The sequence below is a fragment of the Alosa sapidissima genome, chromosome 11 (genome assembly GCF_018492685.1).
Source record: "Alosa sapidissima isolate fAloSap1 chromosome 11, fAloSap1.pri, whole genome shotgun sequence".
Classification (NCBI taxonomy): Eukaryota; Metazoa; Chordata; class Actinopteri; order Clupeiformes; family Clupeidae; genus Alosa; species Alosa sapidissima.
The window spans coordinates 22437354-22462821 of record NC_055967.1 but is presented as its reverse complement, the minus strand read 5'-3'; the positions used below and the strand labels follow the sequence as shown (position 1 = coordinate 22462821).

Below are 25468 nucleotides of genomic sequence, written 5' to 3'. Positions count from 1 at the left end.
ACCAACCCATAAATGTCATTACATTAAGTTAAATATGCGACTAGCATATACCAACCCATACATGTCATTACATTAAGATAAATAATGAATGTAATTGAATTTCCCCGTGGGGATCAATAAAGTATCTATCTATCTATCTATCTATCTATCTAATATAAAGCTGTCTTCGCGACGGCTTGTCTTTGTCTGTCATAACAGTATTCTCCATAGATATACGTATACGTATATATATGCACTGGGTATCATTACCGATAACATTCCATTCCCCGTGCAGTGGGTACCATTGCCGATAACATTCCATTCCGAGTGCAGTGGGTACCTGAGAGATCGCAGCCTTGGCCGCCGCTGCTGCTCAGCTTCCTGCAGTGCGCCTGCGCCACCGCTGCCTGGCCGCAGCAGCACCGTCCGAGGCGGCTGCTCGCGTGCTGTTTGCTGCAGTGGAATTTTTATTTTTTTCTGATTCCGACCCCGTCCGCATGCTGAAATGCATTTACAAATATAGACTCTGGTCATAATGCACCGTGGATTTCGCTGGTTGATCTAAGGACGTGCCACCGTAATGCTTTTGCAGATAGTAGGTCCAGCGTTATGCACACCCGGAGAAGTGATCTCGCAAGGTCTCTGATGAGGCCTACATGTTAAAGCTCTACCCCCTCCTCCCCTCAAGACTATCACCGTGATGGCTGATGATCAACAACAACCTGGTCAGCAGCAGAATCCTAACACGGGATTGGGCTCTCTTCCAACGATAGTACCAGGACTACAGGGGCCCGAAGCCAGTGCTCTGCAGTATAACAAGATAAAGAATTCTATTTGGTAAGGTAGTCTTAAGCGAACGTCAGGGTGCAATGCCTGCAGTTTGTTAAAAGGATAGGATAGCTGGCGTAGCTAAGGTTAGCTAGATGCTCATTGAAAACATGTTGACAGATCAAGCTAATGTTAGCTGTTCTGCAATTGGGTAATTTCCGTCGTTAACGTTGCACACATCTGTATGTTGCAGAATATAAATATAAGCAAGACTGTATGTCTCGGAAGACAGCTCATCTATGTATTTGATAAGAAAATAATAGCTCGCTAGCCATCGAGCTGCTGAACGTGGACAACCTGGCGTTAAAAAGGTTAAAGCTAGCTTGCTAGCCATCCTTATTTGTGTTGTGATACAGTTTAACATTGGCTAGCTTCGTGAAGAAGTAACACTATGCTGAAGCGAGCGAGGGTATTTTAGTCACCGACCACTGATGACAGCGTTCAGTTATTAATGTGCCTAAATAATCTGTATGTTTGCGGGTGTGACACGACTTGCCAGCTCTGCTGGTTGCCAGAATACTGTAATTTAAAGCCCAGGTTGAGTGGCTTTACGTTATAGCTTGACGCTAGCGGAGTCGCGTTTTATGATGCTGGCCTGCAACCAGCACCTGACAGAAGCCAATGGTAACGTTAAGCGATGTTGCAGGACGTTAAATGCATTTGTTCTCCAACAATCGCTTGTCTGTCGGAGATATTGTTTTACATTATTCTGGACATGCACAAGTGGTCTTATTATCCGTGCTCTTATTAAATAATTATCTGTGGTCTTATTATAACCCGTTGATGTGAATTTTCGCCCACCGTAACTGTGTTGCTCCTTTGCATAAAATTCACGACCCGCAGTTAAAGATTGCTCAGTTGGAGGTTATGTGAGTCCTCAAATGAGAAACGATAGTTCTAATGTCAACCACCTCTGTGCACACAAGCGCCTTTAGCCTTTCAACTGCTCATGTGTTTAGCTGCATGCAGTCTCATGATGTAGCTCGCTGTATGCAGCTCATGATGTTTTTTTGTTTTTTTTCCAGCAAATCTGTACAATCAAAAGTTGACAACATATTGGTGAGTAATTTAGCTTATGCATGTTTTTTGTTTGCAGCATGATGGTAAATGGTCACAGGTGTGAGCCTCTGAGGTCATGGACAGCATACAAAGTGTTTGTTTTGGTTGTGAGCTACAAATAGGTAGAAAGGGGACATGTTATTTATACAGCCTACTCCTACCCCTCCTACCCACTGTGCACCACTGCATCTTACCCAGGATGCACAACATTCTACCACTCCTACCCAGGGTGCACCACTGCATCCTACGCCTCCTACCAGTGGCGCTATCTCTAGGGGGGCATTGGGTTTTATGCTAAAGTTCGGGGGGCAAATCCCGAATACAACGCCGGCTGTGACAACAAAAATCATGCCTGCGTTGTGTCCTCAGAGTATATTCTTCCTCTGTCTATGATCTACAGTGTTTCTCAACTACAAATAATCGTGCACAGTTAATTTTGTCACATTTCTGACTTTTATATTAATTTCATCCTCATTGACTATGGCACTTCTGGTTGGTGGGTGTGCGTAGTGCATGAGGGGCACAGAAATTCTAATTGGTGAGCTTCATAGTTCGTCAGGGGTACTGTGCTTCCTGTGCACTGGGCGTGCTCACCAATCAGGGTGGCACAACTTAAATAGACATTTGGAATATTGAACTGAGACAATAAATTGATATTCAAAAATCATATTACAAATCACAGTTGCAATCGCAATATCTGTCAGAAAATTCGTAATTCAATATTTTCCCCAAATCATGCAGTTCTAATCTACATCTCCGTTAACCAAAAAGTTAAAGTTTTGCTAACATCTCCATTATTAACGTGAAATATGTCTTCATGCAGGGTAGTGTCAAGCAGTGAATATGCAGGTAGCCAGTGTTCACATCACCTAGCTGAGCTAGACAGAAGACGAGCCCTTTTTGCTCTGTTAAGGTATTTCTGTCCCTCCCAAATTGCGTTAAAAAATGGTGTGTTTAACCAAAGTTCTTTTAGGCAAGTCCCTCCATTTGGCGGCCATATTGCAACGCTTTTTGGGCATTTGTCGGGCATCTATTTTGTCAGAAGGCTTCAAGACACCAATCTTGCTCCAGCGGCGAGATCACAACACATGATTGGCACAATGTCTTCACAACACACCACATTATTGGCTCAATGTATTCACAACACAGCACATGATTGACTCAAAGTAATCACATGTCGACGTTTTGCCGCGGAAGGGGTGTGATATGCGTAGACAACTGCCATATTGGTGTTACAAACTAACCCCATGCATTTCTATGGAGGATTTTTTGAGTGCTGTGTCTCCTCATTAGAAAGTCTCTGGTTTAACAGCCTGGGGCCCGTTCCCAAAAGCATAGCTATGCTAGCAACTACCTTGGTAGTGCCACTGCCAAATGTAAATCTCTAGATTTGAGTAATGCATGCACAAACACTTAAGCTTCTTTTTGTTACACATTTTTAATTTTTGGAAATTTAAAAAATAAAAGCATATTTGTTAGCTCTTACTAAAATGTCACCGAAATACGACCAACACCGTATTTCTGTATTGTTAACGTATCTGTAACGTGTGACTCAAATACTGTTATCTCAGATTTGGCAGTGACGGTACCATGGAAGATGCATTGTAGTTATAGCAACTATGCTTTTGGGAAACGCACCCTAGAATTTCAAATATTTCCCAGGGTTGGATAGGAACGATCCGGACCCCTGCTTATAAGATCTGCACCCCCTCTCAGAAAATACTTCCAACGTCCCTGACTGGCTGTGCAGAATATATCAGCATAAAACTATTTTCTTATATTGTGATCCCCCCCCTAGGGTTGGGCGATGTCGCCTAAATTGGCATTTGACGATGTGTACAGTAAAACATCGTGATGGACGATGATATCGTGGGGGGGGGGGGGGGCGGGGTTAGTGTGGTAAACACTAATTAATTAGCCTAAAGCCTAGGTATGTCTGTACAGAAATACATTTATAATGTTCTACATAAAAAAAATAAAAAATATATTATATAGGCTATACGGCCTGATGAAAGTGGACAGCTAAGAGAGACATACTGACCAGGCTACCGAAGTTGTGTGGAAGATCTGCTCCAAGAAAATTGTTGTGAAAGACGGATAGACAATCAATCTGAACACTTGAGTGTGCACCAACCAGCGGAATATTACACATTGCCAGCCCAGCAAAAAAGCTACTTAAGACTACTATCGTGGTCACTCATTTAAAACCTTAGTACTATGCAGCATCCCATGTTATCAGGCTACCGTCTATGCTGACTATGAGGGCGGCGGGAAGTGAAAGTAAAGGGCTGCGATCGCGCAGTCCAGGCTATATATAGGAGGGCGAAGTAAAAACACTTTTACAAATAACGAATCCCGATTACCACTCCCGTGCTGTCTGGGACTTTTGTCTTGGTTTATTTTAACACAGAGGAGAAGGGCATTTGGCGCTCGCTGTAGCCTTGCAAAAATATTTGAGCGCTAGAATGTCCTAGTCGTAGCCTAACAATAATAAATCTATATTTTCTGCTAAAACATTAGGCTACCTATTACGTCCAGTGTAGGCTATAGGCCTGCGAGACATGTAGGCTACAAAAAGACAATTAGGCTACACATTCACGTCACAGTCAGGAATTATTTGAATAAGAGGATAGACTAAAGTCTTTTATTTTACAAGACGGTAGACTAATACGTGATAACTGTTTGGTTGACAGCCTTTAAAGTAGGCTCAATTTCATTTTCAGGGAAAGGTTTTTTTATGTTTTAGCCTGTTACAGCAGGAATTAGTGACTGGCATGTGGGGGCGTGGCATCACGATGGTTGCTTTGATATCGTCCATCGGCACAACCCTAATCCCCCCCCAATGTTGACCTGAAGTTGGTGCCAGTGCCTCCTACCCAGGGTGCACCACTGCATCCTACCCCTCCTACCCAGGATGCACTACTGCATCCTACCCCTCCTACCCAGGATGCACCACTGCATCCTATGCAGGGTGACCCTGCAGCGCTGAATGTGCCAAATGTGTCTAAGCTCAAAACTTACTCTTTTATATTTATATATTAATTGTGTTTTTTTTTTGGTTTGTTTGTGAAACATACAGCTTTTCTTTTAGTTATTTATCTTTAATCTAATACACTTTCTGCATAAACAACTTCTAACTCAAGAATCTGAATATTGTGGTTTTGCTTGTTTCATTGTTTTCGTTTCACACCAGTAACCACACACACTCCAGATTCACACACATTCCAAATTGACATACACTCCTGATTAACCACACACGCAAACGATTCATACACACTCCTGATTAACTACACACAGATTCACTCACACTCCTGATTAACTACACACAGATTCACACACACACTCCTGATCAACTACATACAGATTCATACACACTCCTGATTAGCTACACACAGATTCACATACGTTTTAAGATTTAACACATACACTCCTGATTAACCACACACGCTGCAGTTTTACACTTAAGATTAAACATACTCCTGATTAACCACATACAATTAACCACACACAAACACACACACTATTAACAACACATAATCACAGTTAACCACACAAATTCTAGATTAACTTAATTTAATCCTTATTATCCACTGCAGATTCACATCCACTCCATATTAACTGCACACACTCACGATTAACCAAAAGCATTTCGGATTAGCTACACCCTCTCCTGATTAACACTCAATATTAACCAAACACGCTAAACATTGACCACACCCACTCTACTTCCCGAACCACACCCACTTTGTGTTAGTGCCTGTTTTATACTAACCACACCCACTCTCAATTAACCACACCCCCCATATTAACCACACCCACACTTGACACATTTCGGTTTAGCTACACCCTCTCCTGATTAACCACACCCTCTCCTGATTAGCCACATCAGATTCAGCTCATTTGAGTCTGGCTGCTGCTCACTAATCATGATTCATGATCTTTGACCTGGCGGTCACTGGGGAAAGATGGCTGTCCTCTGATCAAGGTGGTGGTTGTTGAGATGGAACGCTGACCTAAACATGAAGGTGCCTTAAGGTGACAGTGACAGATGTTTTAGATGACACGTTAGATCTGCACTGCAAAAACTGCTTATCTAATAAAATCTAGCCAAGTGTTATTAATCTTATATCAAGATCAAAAAATATAGTTGGTATTGTTTTCAGTATAAAGAGACTTACCTAGCGTTTTCTCATAACATCATTTGACTTAATTTAAGAAGAGTGTGACTTATTTTAAGATGTTTCATCATAAAAACAAGCAAATTTGTCTGCCAATGCATTAAACAAATTTGTCCCCAAAAAAGAAAATTTGGCTGCCACTGTGTTTAATAAATTTGTCTTGATAAGACTCCTTAAAATAAGTCAGTCTTCTTCAATTAAGTCAAAATGATCTTTCGAGAGAGCACTAGGTAAGTCTATTCATACAAAAAAAAATACCAAATAGATTTATTTGATCTTAATATAAGACTAATAACACTTGGTTAGATTTTATTTTTTGCAGTGAGGAGATGGCTTGAGTAGGTCTAGGAGTGTTGCTAATAATAGTAATAATAATAATGCAATAATAAAACAAGTATGATTCAGTTATGGGCTGGTCTCACATCCTAGTGTGTTAGAGCATCATCATCGTATTCTCTGACCTCACGTGAGCTCAGAGCAGAGTGTGTGTGTGCGTGTTTGTGTGGCGTGTGTGCATGCGTGCACGTGTGTGTTTGTGTGCCCCGTATGTGTGCTTGTGTTCCCCGTGTGTGTGTGTGTGTGTGTGTGTTGGTATATGTGTTTGAGTGCCCTATGTCTGTGTGTGTCTATCTGTGTGTGTCTCTGTGTCTCTCTCAGTGTCTCTCTCAGTCTCTCTCACACGCGAGGAGAGCGCGCAGTGTGTATGGTAAGGGGGATTAGTAAGTGGCTCTCAGGTTCTTATTTACTGCTCATTGGTTGGCAAGGCTCACCCCATTCATGAGCAGCCGTTTCCCCTAGCAACAAAGAGGGAAAGAGAACAGGAAGAGGTGAGCTGGATCCATTCTTGGAAGCCAATGGTGTGTGTGTGTGTGTGTGTGTGTGTGTGTGTGTGTGTGTGTGTGTGTTGCATGCTTACAGCCAGCGTGGACATGGCAACCACTACACACAGCTGGGCTAGTGAAATGTAGCAAGCTGGATAGGACTGCACACACACTCACTTTCTCACACATGCACGCACACAGACACAAACACATACACACAGTGATATTCTCATTGACACATGCTGTTTCTCTCTCTCTTTCTCACACACATGCGCACACACAGTGACAGACTCCGTCATTCACACAGGGTCTCTTTCTCTCTCTGGCACACACACTACTGGTACTGCAGTCCCAGCTTCCCTGTGTGAGAAATGTTCTGGGATGGTAACCTAAACCTGTTATGGGCCCATAAATGAAGGAAATGTATGTGATAAAGGCTTGATGTTAAAGAAGAGTTGTGATGTGCTCATCCTTTGGTAGTGTAGTGGTTAACAGTGTTGCGCGGTCTGCCCGAAATTAAGCGGTCGCCCGCAGATGACCGCGGTCACCCGCAGTTATGAGTCATAAACAAAATATTTTAATGATATTTGGGTCATTTTTCCGGGCGGGTCAGTTAAAATTAATTAAATATATATTTTCTACAAATAGGCCTACTTAAAATATCACGAGAAGGCTAGCATCAATACAGTAAAGCATCAATACAGTAAAGTCAACAGTAGGCCTAAAGATGCTGAAGACGCGAGTTAAAATAATAAAGACACCCCTTCAGGAAAAGCGATGCTATGGGAAATATTGGGAAAAGTTCTTAAAGAAGATGACAGTAGTAGGCCTACAAGTTATGGTCTATGTAAGCCTACTTCTTGTGAAGCCATTTAAAAGTATGACAGCCAAAACGGGCAGCCTGCAGGAATAAATGTTATGGCACAGACTACACAGCCATATCTACCGGTATGTATAGGTTCGCACATGCATAAAAGTTACCTTAGTTCGTTGTGTTTGTGACTTTAAACAGTGGATGTGCTTTAGTAAAGCTTTGTGCTTCATTCAGCATTATAAACCAGTTCTTACGCTAATGTTTTGACCAGCAATGTATCTCTCTTGCCTACCTTGCCTCGCCATTTCTGTTTTCGAAAGAAAGATGTATGTCCATGGCCTTCAAATCTTATCCTAGTGTTCTAATCCTTGGTGGTTGCGTGCGTGCTTGCGCTCTTATTCTCATTCTCTCTCCTGCGCAAACATTATGTCCTGCATGCCTACTAGTTCTACTGCATAAAGTTTCGCAAATAAATTAGTTTGTTTTACAGAAATGGCCTACTGTCACACTGCATGCAGGCTATAACCAAAAGCACACATTTTGTAAATAAGCGGTTCTAATCGCGGGTATAATTGTGTCCTAATTAATATTTGCGGTCCGAGTTGCATATTTTAGTCAGGTTGATTAAAATATCGGGCGACCGCGGGCCGCTTGTGACCAAACCCGCGCAACACTGGTGGCTAAGGAGCTGGGCTAGTGTGCAGCAGCCTGAAAGTTGTGGGATCAATTCCCAGCTTCCACCGTTGTGCCCTTGAGCAAGGCACTTAACCCCAAGTTGCTCTGGGGACAATGTAATCCCTTGTAATATAGTTGACATATGTAAGTCACAGTGTCTGCTAAATGAATAAATGTAAATTGTGTGTGTGTGGGTGTCGATAGTACGTCAGTGGGATGTGTGTGCCCCATATGAGTGTGTGTGTGATGTGGATTTGATAGTATGTAAGTGGGATGTGTGTACAACGTATGTGTGTGTGTGTGATGTGGATTTGATAGTGCGTAAGTGGGATGTGTGTGCCTTGTATGTGTGTGTGTGATGTGGATTTGATAGTAAGTAAGTGGGTGTGATGTGGATTTGATAGTAAGTAGGTGGGTGTGTGTGGGTCTTGTATGTTTGCCTCACGCACTCCTAGTCTTGTCTGCAGTTTTAATGCTGTTTCATCTCCTAGCTGAGAGAGACGGGTCGATGCACTGCCTTCTTCTCTGGAGTAGAGTGTGTGTGTGTGTGTGTGTATGTGTGTGTGTGCGCGCAGTTTCAGTGTGTCTAGCTCAACCCTGTGCTCAACCCTGTGCCCAACCCATGTGTAAGAGTCTGGAGGATTCAGGCCTTATTATAAACCAGGCTCACCTTTGGGCTTTTGTCCTGTGTTGAATAATTAATAATGAATAAATAATAAAGTAATGAAAGTTAATGAACGAATCCTGCTCTGATATGTTTGTGTTCACAGCAAGATGTTGAGAAGTTTACAGACATTGAGAAACTCTACCTCTACCTTAAGTTGCCTTCCGGCCCCAGCAGTGGCACGGAGAAAAGGTACGTGAGCGAGTGCGGGCGCGAGCGTCCACTCCAGCAGCCATGTTGGAATGTTTCCTCCTCATGCCTAGCTACCTCCCGCCAGACGCCACCGATCAGCCTCATGTCCTCCCTGTTCACGTCTAGCGGTCACACACACACATCTTATTTCTTGTTTCCTCAGGGAAAGTTGTTTTGATGTAAAGCATTTGTAATAAGGATTTTTTTTTTTTAAATGTCAATGAACTGCTTCATGAAGAGGATTGGTTTTGTTAAACAATGTTAATGATGGTGACCTGCTGTTCTTGTGTTGAGTGTGTTTGCCTAGACCTCAGTCTAGACTGCAGTCCTCTAGTGATGCACTGATGTTAATGAAGTCAGATGTGTGTGTGTGTGTGTGTGTGTGTGTGTGTGTGTGTGTGTGTGTGTGTGTGTGTGTGTGTGTGTGTGTGTGTGTGTGTGTGGAGGTCCAGCTTCATGAGTTATTGTGTTATTTGTTTCCCCATATCTACCATCACCTCAACCCCCCACCCAACCCTACGTCACGTCACATCACGTAGGAGTGACACTCAGAGGGGGTCTGGCAGTCCGGCAGCATGGTACTCATCCTCCTCATTATACAGCTCTCATACACAGGCCACACACACGCACGCACACACACACACACACACACACACACACACGTTCACACAAACGCACGCACGCACATACACACACGCACACACACAGACACACACACACACACACACATCAACCATTCAGCCATGCTGCGTGGGCGGAACCTGTAAACAGGAAGTGTGTTTCACCCCCTGTAGTGACCAGAACTCCATGTCATCGAGTCGCACGCAGCAGATGTACGCCTTCAACTGGATCAGGAACCACCTGGAGGAACACCCCGAGACGTCGCTGCCCAAACAGGAGGTCTACGATGAATACAAGTCAGTCCACTGCATGCACGTGTGTTTGTGTCAGTGTGTGGGCGTGTGTATGTTTTTATGTGTGTGAGTGCGTGCGAGTGTGTGTGTGTGTTTGTGTCAGTGTGTGGGCGTGTGTATGTTTTTATGTGGGTGAGTGCGTGGGAGTGTGTGTGTGTGTGTGTGTGTGATTTTGTGTGTGTGTGTGTGTGTAAGGGATGGAAATTAGCCACCCGCCCCCCTGCCAAATGCGGGTAGTTTTGTGCGCTGGCGGATGTATTTGGTCAACTTACCAACCACTGTGGCAGGTAAATAGAGCTAGAATACCATAAATAGTCAGATCCGGTCTAATTTTCATACTTATTGACGGTTAAAAATAAGAAAGTGTCTGTAGGAATCATGTAACGTTACCAGCCTATAAGGGTAAATCACGCTGATTTGAAGTTCTACAACAACTACCAGCGAGCCGCCGCCCGCAGCATAGCCTGGTGCTGGTGCAGTGCTACACTTGTTGCCACTACCATTAGGAAACTGTCGCTATGCTCTCATGTGCCACTGCTAGCTTATTTGAGGATGACTGCATAAACATAAATCTAGTGAGATCTGTGGATCTGCGTTGTATCTTCACAGACTAATATTCTCATGCGAATAGTTCTCTTTTGAAGTGGCCCGTAACGTTATAGCTATTTTAATTCGGCCCGTGACACCTTCATGGAAAACTATATGACACGCTGCTGTTCAGACCTACAGTATGAGGCAGACAGACGGACATCTCCACACCCATTCGTCGTGGTGGAATATCTCACAAACTTTTCATTCAAAAAAATTACAAACCGGATATCAAAATAAACATCAGAACTTACCGAACACAAAGGTGTAAAGCATTCCCTTATAATTAGCTGTTCCAGAGTGATCCGGTTTTGAAATTGAAGCAAATGTCTACAAGGTCTCCAACTTTGGGCTTTTGTAATACATGATAAGGCCAAATAAAAAATAAATGTTAACAATATCGCCTAGATAACTGTAAATATTAAAACCATTTATTTAGTTATTCAATGTAGTTTCACAAAATGCTAAGCATGCATATGTTTCTTAAAGCTGAGCTGTGCTTAAATTGTTCAGTGCATGATTTCATAACAGGCCAAATAGAAAATAAATGCTATAGCCTTGACACCTGTAAATATTTAAATCAGATGATGTACAGTATAGTTAGATCGAGTTGGATTATAGGATGCTCCAGAACTCACACAAACGGAGTCTTAAAGGAGCCACACCACTTTTATGACAAGACACTGGCATATGAATGTGGTTCTGTTGACCTTTAGTTTTGTTGCTACTGTGCTTGGAGGACAGCTGGTAGGTTTAGGCAAATTCAGCACATTTTAGTCGTATCGCAATAATGCCGATAACCGTGATCATTTTGGGTAGCCTACTATAATCATGACTCTCTAGTGGCTGGTAAAAAAGTTCAGTGGCTGGTAGATTTGGAATTAAATCTACCATTAATTTCCATCACTGGTGTGTGTGTGTGTCAGTCATGTGTGTATGTGTGCGTGTGTTTATGTGTGTGCGTGTGTGCATGTGTGTGAGTGTGTGTGTGTGCGTGTGTGTGTGTATATGTGTGTGAGTTTGTGGGCGTGTGTGTGTGTGTGTGTTGTGTATCAGTGTGTATGTGCGTGTGTGTGTGTGTCAGTGTGTGTGTGTGATTGTGTGTGGGTGGGCGTGGTTAGAATGTGGGCGTATTGGTGTGTGTGTGTGATTACGTGTGTGTGAGTGTGATGTTGATGTCTCTCTGTTCCTCCTCCCACCTCAGGAGCTATTGTGACAATCTGGGCTACCACCCCTTGAGTGCGGCGGATTTTGGGAAGATCATGAAGAACGTTTTTCCCAACATGAAGGCACGTCGACTCGGCATGCGGGGGAAATCCAAATATCCTTTCTCAACGAGTTTCCTCAGAAGCCTGTCATTGCCTCTCCTCTTCTGGTGGGGTAGTGTGGACCTAAGATTCTAGTGGGATAGGGTGGACCGAGGGTTCTAGTGGGTTAGGGTGGACCGAGGGTTCTAGTGGGCTAGTGTGGACCAAGGGTTCTAGTGGGTTAGTGTGGGTCGAGGGTTCTTGTGGGTTAGGGTGGACCTAGGGGTCTGGTGGGTTAGGGTTCTGGTGGGTTAGGGTGGACTGAGGGTTCTGGTGGGTTACGGTGGACCGAGGGTTCTGGTGGGTTAGGGTGGACCGAGGGTTCTGGTGGGTTATGGTGGACTGAGGGACTCTGGACTGCTGCTGGAGGAGTCATGATGTTGGACTGGTCTTCCTCTTCTTTAGTGAGGGGGTGGGTATCTGTACTGCTGTGTCCAACGCGTCCTTAACTCTTGCTCACGTACTGCTACAGTGGCCTGAGGAAGAAGGCGTTTGTGCACATGCCGTCCCTGCCCAACCTGGACCTGCACAAGTCTGGAGACGGGGTAGGTGTGCAGGGGGTGGGCTTCCACGTGTGTGTGTGTGTATGTGTGTGTGTGTGTGTGTGTGTGTTGATGAGTCCAGGTGAGTCTGTAGTTGCGGTAACTACCACAGACCGAAAGGATTAATTATGTAAGGGATAATGCCCGACGAGGTGTCCATTATCAGAAATAAATGGATGACGCGGAGGCATGAACCGTCCGACGCAAAGCGGAGTCCGCGAAGTCCATTTATTTCTGATAATGGACGCATCGAAGGGCATTATCCCGTTTATACCATGGTCACTTACGAAATAAATAAATATGAAATCAATTATTAATACTAAATGAGTTTTAGAGCTAAAATCGTTAGTTTCTTCAGCTGTTTACAGTTGATTCCATTGTTGCGAAGCCTGCCTCCAGGCTCAACCGTCGTCCTACTATCGTTGTTATAGTTACCATTCATAATAATTTATATGGAATGGCGATTAAACTTTTTTTTACCAGATCTACTTAGGTATAGGCAGAGATGGGAAGTAACAAAGTAGAAATACTTCGTTACTGTACTTAAGTAGATTTTTCAGATATTTTTACTTTACTTTACTATTTATTTTTTAGGTGACTTTTTAATTTTACTCCTTACATTTTTACCACGAATATCGGTACTTTCTACTCCTTACATTTTACAAAATTTTTATTTTTTTTAAACATTTTACATTTTTTCATTTTTGGCTTGTTACTTCAGTTTCAAATAATTTCAGTGGATTTACCGTTATTACTGTTCGCGTCATCAATAGTGGATGGGAATATACGTTGCACTTGACGCACCAAAGATGACTTGACAGATTTGGGAGGCATTCCTTCTGAGCAAATCATTGCAGCTTGATGGCAGTAACGTTAACATTAGCACGTATGTCAAAAATGTCAAAAGTCAAAAATGCCCTCCTCCTCTCCTTGCCTTTTGCCGCTTAACTTCTAGCTGCAGTGTAGCCTACTGTATATCCTTAGCAATAAGTAGATGCAGCATTAGGTCTTGAACAGGGATATAGTGGAGGCTAAATGCAGTTTACCCACCTCTGAAATTTCAGAAATAGTTTATCCACCTCTTATTAGAGTTTATCCACCTCTCAAAAGAGTTTATTCACCAATTACAACTGTTTATATTTAAAAGTCACACTGTATTATCCACAATAACAATATGTGCACTCATCAACACCCTATGAACCACTTAATGCCACTTGTATTGTTATAAACATTGGACAATAACCTCCACCATCATCAAACATGTTCTGAATACCTTTTCTAAAAATCTAATACCGCATGGTGCAGTCCACCTTACCGTGATCACAGAATTCATAGTTATAGTCATAGACTGGCACTCTTGCACTCTAGTAACATTGTGTGGTCCAGGTACCGTTGCATAAAAAATGGTTGTCATTCACAAGACTACTTTTACTTTTATACTTTAAGTACATTTCCAAATCTGTACTTTGTTACTTTTACTTGAGTAAAGAAGTTAAATCAGTACTTCTACTTTTACCAGAGTATTTTTTAACACAATTATTTCTACTTCTACTTGAGTAAGGGAAGTGAGTACTTTTGCCATCTCTGGGTATAGGTGTAGTATATCACTTTTTAAACAACACCCTTTTCAACCTAGACCATGGTATAAGCAAAGTTACTACACATCAACCAAAAGCAGCAGCTAATAATCCCAACCAAGAGGTGAACTGTTGTCACCACAACACAAACAGTCACATACACAGTGGTCCCATTACCACAACTAGTTACTGCAATCTACTGCAGCAATCTGAAGCATGCCCCCTGCCCGGGGTAGCCTCCATGCAGACTAATCTGTCCAGGAAGTGCAAAAAGTTGAGTTTAACAAAAAACTCTTAAACAACCATACTCACCAAAACAACAATGGGAAAAACCCTCACCCCAAAAGTCTGGTCCAGTCTCCACAATTAAAAGTTCTAAATATCCCGGACAAGCCCCCAATAATGTTACGCAAAAAATGCATTCCTCCTCTGAAGGCAAACTCATGGCCTTTTTTCCACACCCTCTCAGGTGTGGACAATGAAGCTGATTCTGTCCATCCTCCACCCAAAGGCTGTTGCACTGACACTGCAGGGCTAAAGGGGGGACCAAAGGGGCGTGACATCTGTGCATATGTTGATATGTGTAATCCCTGGTGTGTGTGTGTGTGTGTGTATGTGTGTGTGTGTGTGTGTATCAAACTTTGTATTTCGCAGTAATATGTTTGTGTGTGTGTTAACTAATGTGTGTGTGCTTCTGTGTCCGTGTGTGTGTGCGTGCGTGCGTGCGTGTGCGTGTGTGTGTGTGTGTGTGTGTGTGTGTGTGTGTGTGTGTGTGTGTGTATGTATGTTTGTGTGTGTATATATGTATGTGTATGTATGTGTGTGTGTGCGCAGTGTGAGTTGCTGGAGCCTGCCGGCCAGTCTCCGAGCGCGGAGGAGGAGATGCGTACGGCGGCGTGCGGCCTGGTGTGTGAGTGGGCCCAGAAGGTTCTGAGTCGCCAGTTCGACAACGTGGAGGAGCTGGCCCGCTTCCTGCTCAACAGCCACTACATCGGAACCAAGTCCATGGCTGCACTCACTGTCATGACTGGGACCCCGACAGGTGAGACACGCATACACACACACACACACACACACACACACATGCCTTGTACAGACACACACAGCATGCATGCTTTGCGCACACATGCACAGGTCACATTCAGTGACCTGATTTGTGATTTGTACTTGTACTCTGCACAATGACAATGAAGTTGAATCTAATCTCATCTAAACAGTTGTATTGTATATACAGTGTTTTACTGTTGTGTTGTTGATGTTGTGCTAATGTAACAGTGTTTTACTGTTGTGTTGTTGATGTTGTGCTAATGTAACAGTGTTTTACTCTTGTGTTGTTGATGATGTGCTAATGTAACAGTGTTTTACTGTTGTGTTGTTGACGTTGTGCTAATGCTTGGTATCCTGTCCATCGTGTGTGTGCCAGGCGTGAAGACGCCCACCCCGGCCTCGGCGTTCGTGCCCACGGGCGATGCCAACCCGTTCCAGCCGCAGGTGAAGACGCTGCCGTCACCGTCGCCCTCGGTGGACGCCAAGCAGCAGCTGCAGCGCAAGATCCAGAAGAAACAGCAGGAGCAGCGGCTGCAGTCGCCTGCGCCCGGTGACGGCCAGGTCAGGAGAGCCGAAGCGGGCACACCCGGGCCCGGCGCTAGCGCCAGCCTCACCCCTAGCAGCCCCGCGCTGCTCTCTCCGCAACCCACCATAGGCATCGTCGTGGCAGCTGTGCCCAGCCCCATTACAGTAAGCTGTGTGTGTGTGTGTGTGTGTGCGTGTACGTGTGTGTACACAACTCTACAATATTTCCCACTGTCCACAATATGGTAGAATAAGAACAAACAATAAAGGAATGGTTTGGTGCAAACACAATCCAGGGTCTATTTCTGGATGATAACGAGTTCGGACTTTCATTTGGGAGCAAAATTGCATTAATCTGAGGAGTTTTGAGACCGTTGTTTGTATTAGCAACGAAATGGCTTGTAGCAGCAGGCATTGAGCTACATCAAAATAAATCACCGTTTTCAAACCGTTTGGCAACTTCTCTACAGACAAATCAAAGTATTGTACATTTTGACATTTTACAAGTGTACAGAGGTTATAATAAGGACTGTTAATAAAATATAAGTGCTAAGCTCTCCATGAATTGGAACTGGACTCAATGATGTAGCCGTGAGGCTAAATGAACTTTATACCGAACGCATACACACAAAACACACCGCCCAATTGGGCACACTAAACAATTGAATGCTTTTCTGAATAGGGGTTAATATGGACTCTTAACATTTTTTGTGGAAAACATGCCTTGGTTACCTTGTTTCAAGCCATTCTAGTGTGGTATTGAAAGCCTGCATGAAGACTCAGCTCGATTTGCGCCAGTTCTCATTAATATTCAATGAGCTAAGCTGCTTGACTCTGATTGGCTAACAGCTAGTAGGTTTCATCCATAACATAACAGCCATTATCAACTAATTTTAGCTTCATGGCATGAACTTATCTCGGCTAGCGAGTGCTAGCATTGTCCAAATGTGCATAAATAAAACCTGCTAGGCTAGCGAGTTCATTAAACCTGTATAACATAGCACTTCCTTGAGTTGACAATTACGTTTTACTTACAGGCACGGTCGTAGACTGCGATGGTAGCCTGCTCCAGGCTTCAACAGCAACCTTTTTGCAAAGCCTGTGGCATTGTTCCAAAAAATAAACTGAAGCCATTTGATCCTCAAGTCTGGGTTTTTGGGCAAAATGCATTGTTGAAGTTCTATTTGTGCATAGCACACAAGTCCGTTGACATTCAGCCATCCTTGCATAGGCCTTGCATAGGAAAACGGTCACAGAGCTGAACGAATTTTGTGGGCATGGTCTCAACTGGGCGAGCTCATGAATAGTAATGAGCTCATCAATTCCACGTCAATCTGAAGAGCTTTTGCAATTGGCCTAATTTCTCCGCTTATTTCTTTTCAGTGGCTAGAGCTGACAGAGGAGATAGCTGTTCAATTTCACATTCACGACATAGCACAAACATATGGACCTAACATGTTTAAAAAAATACAAGTAAAAACAGTTTTGTGTGGCAGGGCACCTTTAAATTAATCTTGAATTTAATTAAATATGAATTTAAAAAATCAATAAAGTATCTATCTATCTATCTATCTATCTATCTATCTATCTATCTCTCTCTCTCTCTCTCTCTCTCTCTCTCTCTCTCTCTATATATATATATATATATATATATATATATAAATGTGAATTATTATTTAATCTTCTTTAAAGTGACTAACTACTGACTGATATTAGCCCTAAACCTCCCTCTCCCCACACCTTAATTCAGAGAAAAGTCAGACCGTTGCAATGTTTGTATTGTAATCACCTTTCCCCTCCTGCACAGGTCCAGAGGAATCGTCAGCCGATGACATCACCCAGTCCGGTGGGCACAGCCGAAGGCAAGATGATGCCGGTCAATTTCCAGGTGGTGACGCAGCAGGTGAAGCAGTGCCCCAAGACGCCACAGAACGTTCCGGTGAGCCCTCTGGGCGACCGGCAGGCTCGCCACCGCTACGCCCAGATCCTGCCCAAGCCTTCGGCGACCAGCGCCATCACGCTGCGCTCGCCACCCACGCTGCTCATCACCAACAGCCCCATCAAGACGGTCATGCCTTCGCCGCACGTCAGCTCCCTCAACGTGGTCAAGATGACCACCATCTCCCTGGCCCCCAACACCAGCGGTGCCGCCACGCCCACGCCCCTGAGACCCGCCTCCGCCGGGGTGACCAGCAGCAGTGCCGCCATGCAGGACGAGCAGAGCGCTGCCCAGGCGACTCAGAACGGCCCGATGGCCTCCCAGGCACTCCAGGGGGCAGTGGCGAGGGGAGGCGCGTCCGGCTCGTCCTCCGGGGAGGCGCGGGTCAGCGGGGCAGACGGCGGCGGCGAGGAGAAGACGAGTGTGACGGCGCCGGACGCCACGGCGGGCCTGAAGAGCGAGAGAGCCACCAAGCACCGCGCCGCCAGCGAGCCCTCGGGGTCCGAACGCGTCACAAGGGCCAAGAGCGACTCCGCCGCCACCCCCCCCATCTCCTCTGTCGCCAGCGGACACAGCAGCATCAGGGAGGGGTCAGAGGGCACGCTCTACCTGTCTGTGGCCAATCAGTGCTCCGGCGTGGTTACCTCCTCCTCTGTCTCGGCCCCTATCTCCGTCCCCGCCAGGAGCCCACGCAAGCGGTCGTCGTCTGTCCTGGAGACGCACGTCATCCCGGTCAAGCGCGTCTTCATCTCCCAGCAGCCCTTGGATGTCTCGGACAATTCCAGAGGCGGTGCGGGGAAGAAGGTGCAGAGGCCAGGCACGCCGGCGCGGCCCGAGAGCGCCCCCTGCAGGGTCACGCTGAAGAACAGCACCAACTCCGCCAGTGCCACCATGCCCATGCAGATCCTCGCTCTCTCCGACACGCCCACACCCGCCCCCGTCAGCCAATCACAGGACGCCCCTGTCACAGACTCCGTCCAGTCCACCGGCGCTGTGTCTGAGCCACCCCTCCTGGCCAGCGCCGCGGCAACACAACCCCCGACCCAAGGGCCATCGCTGGAGCCGGACGCCAAGCGCAGCCTGTGGGATGGTCCGGCAGGGCTGGGGGTGGAGCAGAAGCTGCTGACCTCTCAGCTCCCCCTATTGGCCCAGACAGGGCATGCGGCCGAGACGGACAGTCAGCTGGGCCTGGTGGACTTCGGCGGGGGCTCTGCGGGCGGCATGGACTACTTCCCGTTTGCGGACGACGACATGACGCAGGACAGCATCGTGGAGGAGCTGGTGCAGATGGAGGAGCAGATGAAGCTGAGCAGCGGCCTGCAGGGGGCGTCCTACCTGAGCTGTGTGGAGCTCGGTCTGCAGGGGGTGACCTCTGCCGGCGCGCACCAGACCTCCTCCTCCGCCTTCTACCACTCCGCCCACAGCAGCACCACCCCTGCACACACCCCCACGCCCACCCCGACCCCAACACCTACGCCCACACCCACCCCCACCTCCGAGATGCTCCCGGGCACCCACAGCCTGACACGGGAAAGCCCCTGCTCGCGCCTGGCCCCTATCACGCCAGTGGACGGTCTGATGGGCGGGGGTCGCCACACCCCCATCAGCACACCTCTGTCCACCTGCAGCAGCGTCCCGCCCAGCCCGGTGGAGTGCCGGAACCCCTTCGCCTTCACGCCCATCAACTCTAGCATGACGGCGTACCACGACGGTAGTGTGGTGTCCAGCAGCCCGGTCAAGCCCATGCAGCGGCCCATGGCGACGCATCCTGACAAGGCCAAGCTGGACTGGATCACCAGTCGCTACGGCAACACCGCGGCTGGCGCCACCTCCCCCTCCACCTCCATCCTGCCCAGCTACCAGGACCTGGTGGACGACCACTTCCGCAAGCCGCACGCCTTTGCCATCTCCGGGCAGGCCTTCCAGGCGCAGACACGCCAGACGGTGGCAGTGACCGTGTCACCAATCCCCCAACCGCAAGGCACTGCCGCCGGTCAGGCCAAGCAGGAGAGCTTTGCCGTGCCCGCCCCGCTGGACGGCAAGCCCGGGGGAAGTGCCGGAGGTAGCGCCACGTTCCGCTGCCGCAGCGTGAGCCCCGCGGTACGCCAGCGGAACCTCAGTGGGAACCCCGGCGCTCCCCCCAGGACCTTGGCGTCGCCCTTCAACTCACCGCTGACCTCCGAGGTGCTCAGCATCCTGTCTGGCAGCCAATCTCTGGTGAGCGCCAGCAGCATGGCGCAGCGCAGCCAGTCGGTGCCGCTCAACGTCATGATGGCGTCAGAGATGCTGCCCATTTGTGTGGCTGGCCAGTCGGGCAGCGCCACCAAGATCACCAACGTGCTCCTGAACAAGATGGAGGTGGACGTGGACGACGCGGTCCGAGGCCTCGGCGTCAACAACCTGCCGTCAAACTACACGGCTCGCCTCAACCTCACGCAGATGCTGGAGACCAGCACCGCCTTCTCCGCCGGTGCTGCCCCCATCACCACGGCAACACAGCCCAGCCCTGTGGCCTACGATTTCCAGAAGCCCGTGTACCTCATTAGCGGCCGCACTGAGCAGACCGCCTTCTCTGCCGCCACAGCTGCTGCAGACGGCCAAGCACAAGCAGGCTCCTCCGAGCCGATGCAGGAGCAACAACAGCTGCAGCTACAAGAACAGACCTTACTGCAGGACCAACAGCTGCAGCTACAAGGTCAGACCTTACTGCAGGAACAGCTACAAGATCAGACCTTACTGCAGGAACAGCAGTTACAGCTACAAGAACAGACCTTACTACAGGAACAGCTACAAGATCAGACCTTACTGCAGGAACAGCTACAAGATCAGACTTTACTGCATGAACAGCTACAAGATCAGACCTTACTGCAGGAACAGCTACAAGATCAGACCTTACTGCAGGAACAGCTACAAGATCAGACCTTACTGCAGGAACAACAGCTGCAGATACAAGAACAACAGCTGCAGCTACAGGAACAGAGCTTACTGCAGGAGCAGTCATTGCTGCAGGAGTCGGCTTTGCACCTGCAGGAGCAAACTTTACTGCAGGAGTCGGCTTTGCAGCTGCAGGAGCAGTCGTTGCTGCAGGAGTCGGCCTTGCAGCTGCAGGAGCAGTCGTTGCTGCAGGAGTCGGCCTTGCAGCTGCAGGGGGAGGGCGTGCTCCTGGGGGAAGAGGAGGTGCAGCAGCAACCCATGCTACAAGAGGATGCGCAGCGGGAGGCGCAGGAGGACGAGCAGCTGGACTTTAGCAGCACAGTGAAGGACCTGCTGGGGGAGGATGGCCTCCACCCAAGCTCACAGCTGGTGGGCCAGGTTGCGTCGGAACTCAACGCCGTCGCGTCTGACTTCTCGGGAGACCTGCGGCTGCCCTCTGACCTGTCCAGCAGCATCAGCGACCTGAACACGCTGGACGCCAACCTGCTGTTCGACCCGGGCCAGCAGCAGGACTCGTATGAGGAGGCCACGTTGGAGGAGCTGAAGAATGACCCGCTCTTCCAGCAGATCTGCAGCGACTCGGTCAGCTCGGCCGGCTTCGATTGGCTCGAGAACAAGGACCAGCCCACCGTGGAGATGCTCGGCTAAACGCCGGCATTTTTTTTTACTTTAAGTGTTATTTATAAGTTCTGTTTGTTTGTTTGTTAGCGTCTGTGAAGTATCTGTTTTTGTATTTTTAAACGTGTCTCACTACAGCAAAAATCTGGACTCCTGCTTGTGTCCAGTGCAAAGTGCCAGTGGGGCCTGAGAAGGCCTCTGTCACAGGCTAGTTTCCGTCTGTGGCATTGGCTTGAATCTGTCCCGTCTGTCAGTATGTCCCCATCTCCCTCTCTCTCTCTCTCTCTCTCTCTCTCTCTCTCTCTTTCTCTGTCTCTGTTTCTCCATCTCTCTTTATCACTGAACACCAACTGTTCTAAACTGTTCAGAACAGATGACATATGTGATCTTTTTTAGATGTAACTTTTAGGTGAAGGCCACTGCTCAGAATCCTTTCGATAAGCGCAGTCTGCACTTGGCCCCTGTGAGCTGCAGCACCCCCTTGCTGCCAGCCTCAGGGGGGACTTCCAGAGCTCACTGTGGACTGGAAGATGCAATACACTCGTCCTTCTCAAGCTATAGATTATTGGCTGAACTACTGTCTATTATAAAGAAAGACGTCACTGACAAAAAAAATGCCTTTAGAACCCTTAAAAATAAGAGCAAGTGCACAAGGGTGTGCTGCCTTTGTAGGGAGGTGTGGAGACCGCAGGTGAGGTCCGCTTCTGGACCACAGGCGTGACCTGGAACTCAACAGGTGCTACTAGGTGCTGATATGATGATATGTCATCACCTTAATAGGTCACAGTCCCATGAACATTGACAATAAATAGATACCTTTTGGAATGGCCATAATAATAACAGTTAGACTGTTGACTATAAATAATGAAGAAAAATGTTTTTTTTTGTTTTGTTTTTTGCTTTCAGTTCTGTTTAGTGAAATAATGTGAAACTCTTCTGTAAGTAAGTGGTGCTGGTTGGGTTGCCTTACCTGAAGTCTGAGGCCATGTTTGCCACTGGTGAGCCGTCCAAGGCCCTGCAGGCCACTGGTGAGCTGTCCGGGCAGAAGCCCGCTGACCCTCCTGCTGTTTTTAAAGAGACATGTTGGTCTGGTGTGTCCATTTAAAGGGATGTGTTGGTCTGGTGTGTCCATTTAAAGGGACGTGTTAGTCTGGTGTGTCAACTTAAACGGACCTGTGGGTCTGGTGTGTCCATTTAAAGGGACGTGTTGGTCTGGTGTGTCCATTTAAAGGGATGTGTTGGTTTGGTGTGTCCATTTAAAGGGACCTTTGTGACTCGTGTGTCCATTTAAAGGGACGTGTTGGTCTGGTGTGTCCATTTAAAGGTATGTGCTGGTCTAGTGTGTCCATTTAAAGGGACCTGTTGGTCTGGTGTGTCCATTTAAAGGGACGTGTTGGTCTGGTGTGTCCATTTAAAGGGACCTGTTGGTCGTGTGTCCATTTAATGGGACGTGTTGGTCTGGTGTGTCCATTTAAAGGGATGTGTTGGTCTGGTGTGTCCATTTAAAGGGACCTGTGGGTCTGGTGTGTCCATTCCAGTTCCATGTTGAGATCCACTGTCAGTGTGCATGCCCCCGAACAGGTCCTCCTGGTCTAGCTGTGTTGACCTGTGAACTATTAGAAGCCTATTCTACTGAGACATCTTGTCTGACGCAGCTTTGGGATCTGAACTGTGATGTGAAATGTCAGATGCTATGTTGATGGACTCTGGCCTTTATGATTTGAGAGCGAAAATGTCAGCTGTATGATGAGGGATTCGGATCTTTTTAAAGTGTGATCTGAAATATCAGAGATGCGGAGATGAATTCTGAACCGTCTGAAATTAGATCTGAAATATCAGAGATCAATTCTGAATCGTCTGCAGTAATACCTGAATTATGAGTTGTGAATTCTGAATCGTCTTGAAATATCGGTTGTGAATTCTGAATCCTCTGAAGATCTGAAATATCAGTGATGAATTCTGAATCGTCTGAAGTAATAGCTGAATTATCAGTTGTGAATTCTGAATCGTCTGAAGTAAGAGATGAAATATCAGAGATGAATTCTGAATCATCTGCAGTAACAGCTGAATTATCAATTGTGAATTCTGAATTGTCTGAAGAGCTGAATTATCAGCTGTTAATTTTGAGTCGTCTGAAGTAAGAGCTGAAATATCAATGGTATGGTGATGACGGCATCATTGGTTGTCTGGTTAGAGGCTACTGGGTTGGTGTTGGGTTGGTGTTGGGTCCAGACAGGTCCGGGGCAGTTCCAGGTGATGTGTTCAGAGCGGCAGCCTTACATCAAACCAAAGACCAGCTCCAGAATGGACTAACTCTGGGGGTGAGACGGGCGATCAAGAAAGCAGACATGAGCAGATCGACTTCTCCGCTGAGATCAGAGCGATGATCAGACAGCAGATATGTCTTCTCCACTGAGGGGCAGGATGAAGCCACTGGTGTGTCTGTACAGAGTGAAAATGCCGACTCAGCAGTCCTACAGTATAAAGGGTAAATGCTGACTCAGCAGTCCTAAAGTGTAAAGGGTAAACGCTGACTCAGCAGTCCTACAGCAGTCAGCTATGGGCTGAGAGCATGTTGGGGGGTGGGGGGCTTATAATGTGGAGTTATAGGGGTTGCACTTGTTAAGACTTTTAGCTTGTGTAGTCATGAAGCTGGATATCAAGTTCCCATGTGTACAAAGAGCATTGTCATAAAATCCATAATTTAAAGACACTGTATTCCAGTAATGATTTCTAGATAGGTCTGATTGCCCTTAAAATATATACATATATAACTATATATATATATATGGAAAAAAAAAATGACTTGATGGTATTGGGTGTGTGGGCAGCCAATATGCTGTATGTAATCTTCCTGGCTTCTGTGTCGTGCAGTATTGCTGTCTGTCTGGTCTCTAGCTTGCTGATGTCTTTTGCTTTTTCTGAGAGTGTTCTGGTCTCTGCAGCAGCAGACGTGACGTGTTTCCAGAGAGAGGAGCAGTAGCATGGATTATTAAGAAAAAAAAGCAAACTGGTGTGTTTGTGTGTGTGTGTGTGTGTGTGTGTGTGTGTGTGTGTGTGTGTGTGTGTGTGTGTGTGTGTGTGTGTGTGTGTGTGTGTGTGTGTGTGTGTGTGTGTGTGTGTGTGTGTGTGTGTGTGTGTGTGTAATGTAGCTTAGTTCTGACATGCGAGGACCTTTCACTGCACACCCTGGAGATGTCTATGGGTCCTGTGTCCGCCAGCTCTCTGAGGCTCGACTTATTGCACTAAATTTTTTTATAAGTCATGGCTTTGCCACATCTTTAAGGACAAATCTGTCGACTAAAGCCTGCAAAAATATTTTTTATGAGGAATTTCCGAAGCGATAACCATGAGAAATGTGCTCGAAAACGACAATGCCCAATTGTCTGGTGCGTCCACACACCTAATCTCAGTGAGATGCAGCTTACTCGTTCTCATCCACGAGAATATGAACCATTTCAGCGAGACAACGAGCCTGAGGTGGACAGCCGATCGAGGACCTGCTTCACCGTGTTAGGAAACGATTGTATGTGCGCATGTGCATTGAAAATATCGACTCGCATTAATCTGGGCCTGCCTCCTTGGCTGAGAGGAGGACTGGACCTCTCGAACACACAAAACGAAAGGTGTTGCTACTTTGAGTAAAACTTACTTGCATCATATGTTTACCAAGTTAATGTTGTTCTCTGTGTTTAGTTTCTGAATGTTATCTTTGTTTTTACATTCATTTTGATAGTGAATGCCTTCGTGAAGAAAGCTGTACATATTTTATATTTTTGTTTTGGGGGGGGGCATTTTAATAAGGCTCTGGCCTCCCCTCCGTATGTAAAATGTGAGTATATATATATGAAGGAGAAGGCCACAGTCTCCTGGGTCCTAGTACTCTACCTGCTCAGTCTCAGGTGGGCTCGTAGGTCTCTCTCTCTCTCTCTCTCTCTCTCTCTCTCTCTGTGTCCATGTTTTTCTAGCGCCCCCTGGTGTCGGTCTCAGACGGGCCGGAGGCCTCTCTTTTCTGCTGTCCTGCTCGGGTCGGGTTCTGTCCTGCCCGGGTCTGGTTCTGTCTGGCCCATGGGTTTCTCCCCTGTGTCCGTGTGTGTGTGGCGGGTCGGCGGCCTGTGCCGTGCTTGTGTCCGGTGTGCAGCTTCACGTGCAGTAGCTTGTTCATATTGCAGACGCCGCTCAGCTGCTTTCCTTTTTTTTCAATTGAAAGTACTCCCAGGTGAGATTTTTTTAAGTGGTTTTGAAAGCCAATAAACATTTTTGTAAA

The 25468-nt window shown here is 46.7% G+C and overlaps 1 protein-coding gene across 1 annotated transcript; it reads left to right on the top strand.

Annotated features, from left to right (window-relative positions):
- Positions 1 to 362: 362 nt before the first annotated feature.
- Positions 363 to 25468, top strand: LOC121723588 (DNA-binding protein RFX7). Its single transcript, XM_042109393.1, has 11 exons — positions 363 to 574; positions 668 to 816; positions 1833 to 1866; positions 9125 to 9210; positions 9750 to 9788; positions 10005 to 10127; positions 11917 to 12033; positions 12480 to 12564; positions 14973 to 15180; positions 15562 to 15875; positions 17518 to 25468. Exons 1-11 carry the CDS (start codon positions 560 to 562, stop codon positions 21229 to 21231), a joined length of 4884 nt encoding a protein of 1627 aa, XP_041965327.1. The 5' UTR covers positions 363 to 559; the 3' UTR covers positions 21232 to 25468.

Coding starts and splice junctions, on each gene's coding strand:
- LOC121723588 (XM_042109393.1), top strand. Junction 9,211..9,749: donor AGCAGTGGCACGGAGAAAAG/GTACGTGAGCGA, acceptor CACATCACGTAG/GAGTGACACTCAGAGGGGGT. Junction 12,034..12,479: donor GGCATGCGGGGGAAATCCAA/ATATCCTTTCTC, acceptor ACTCTTGCTCAC/GTACTGCTACAGTGGCCTGA.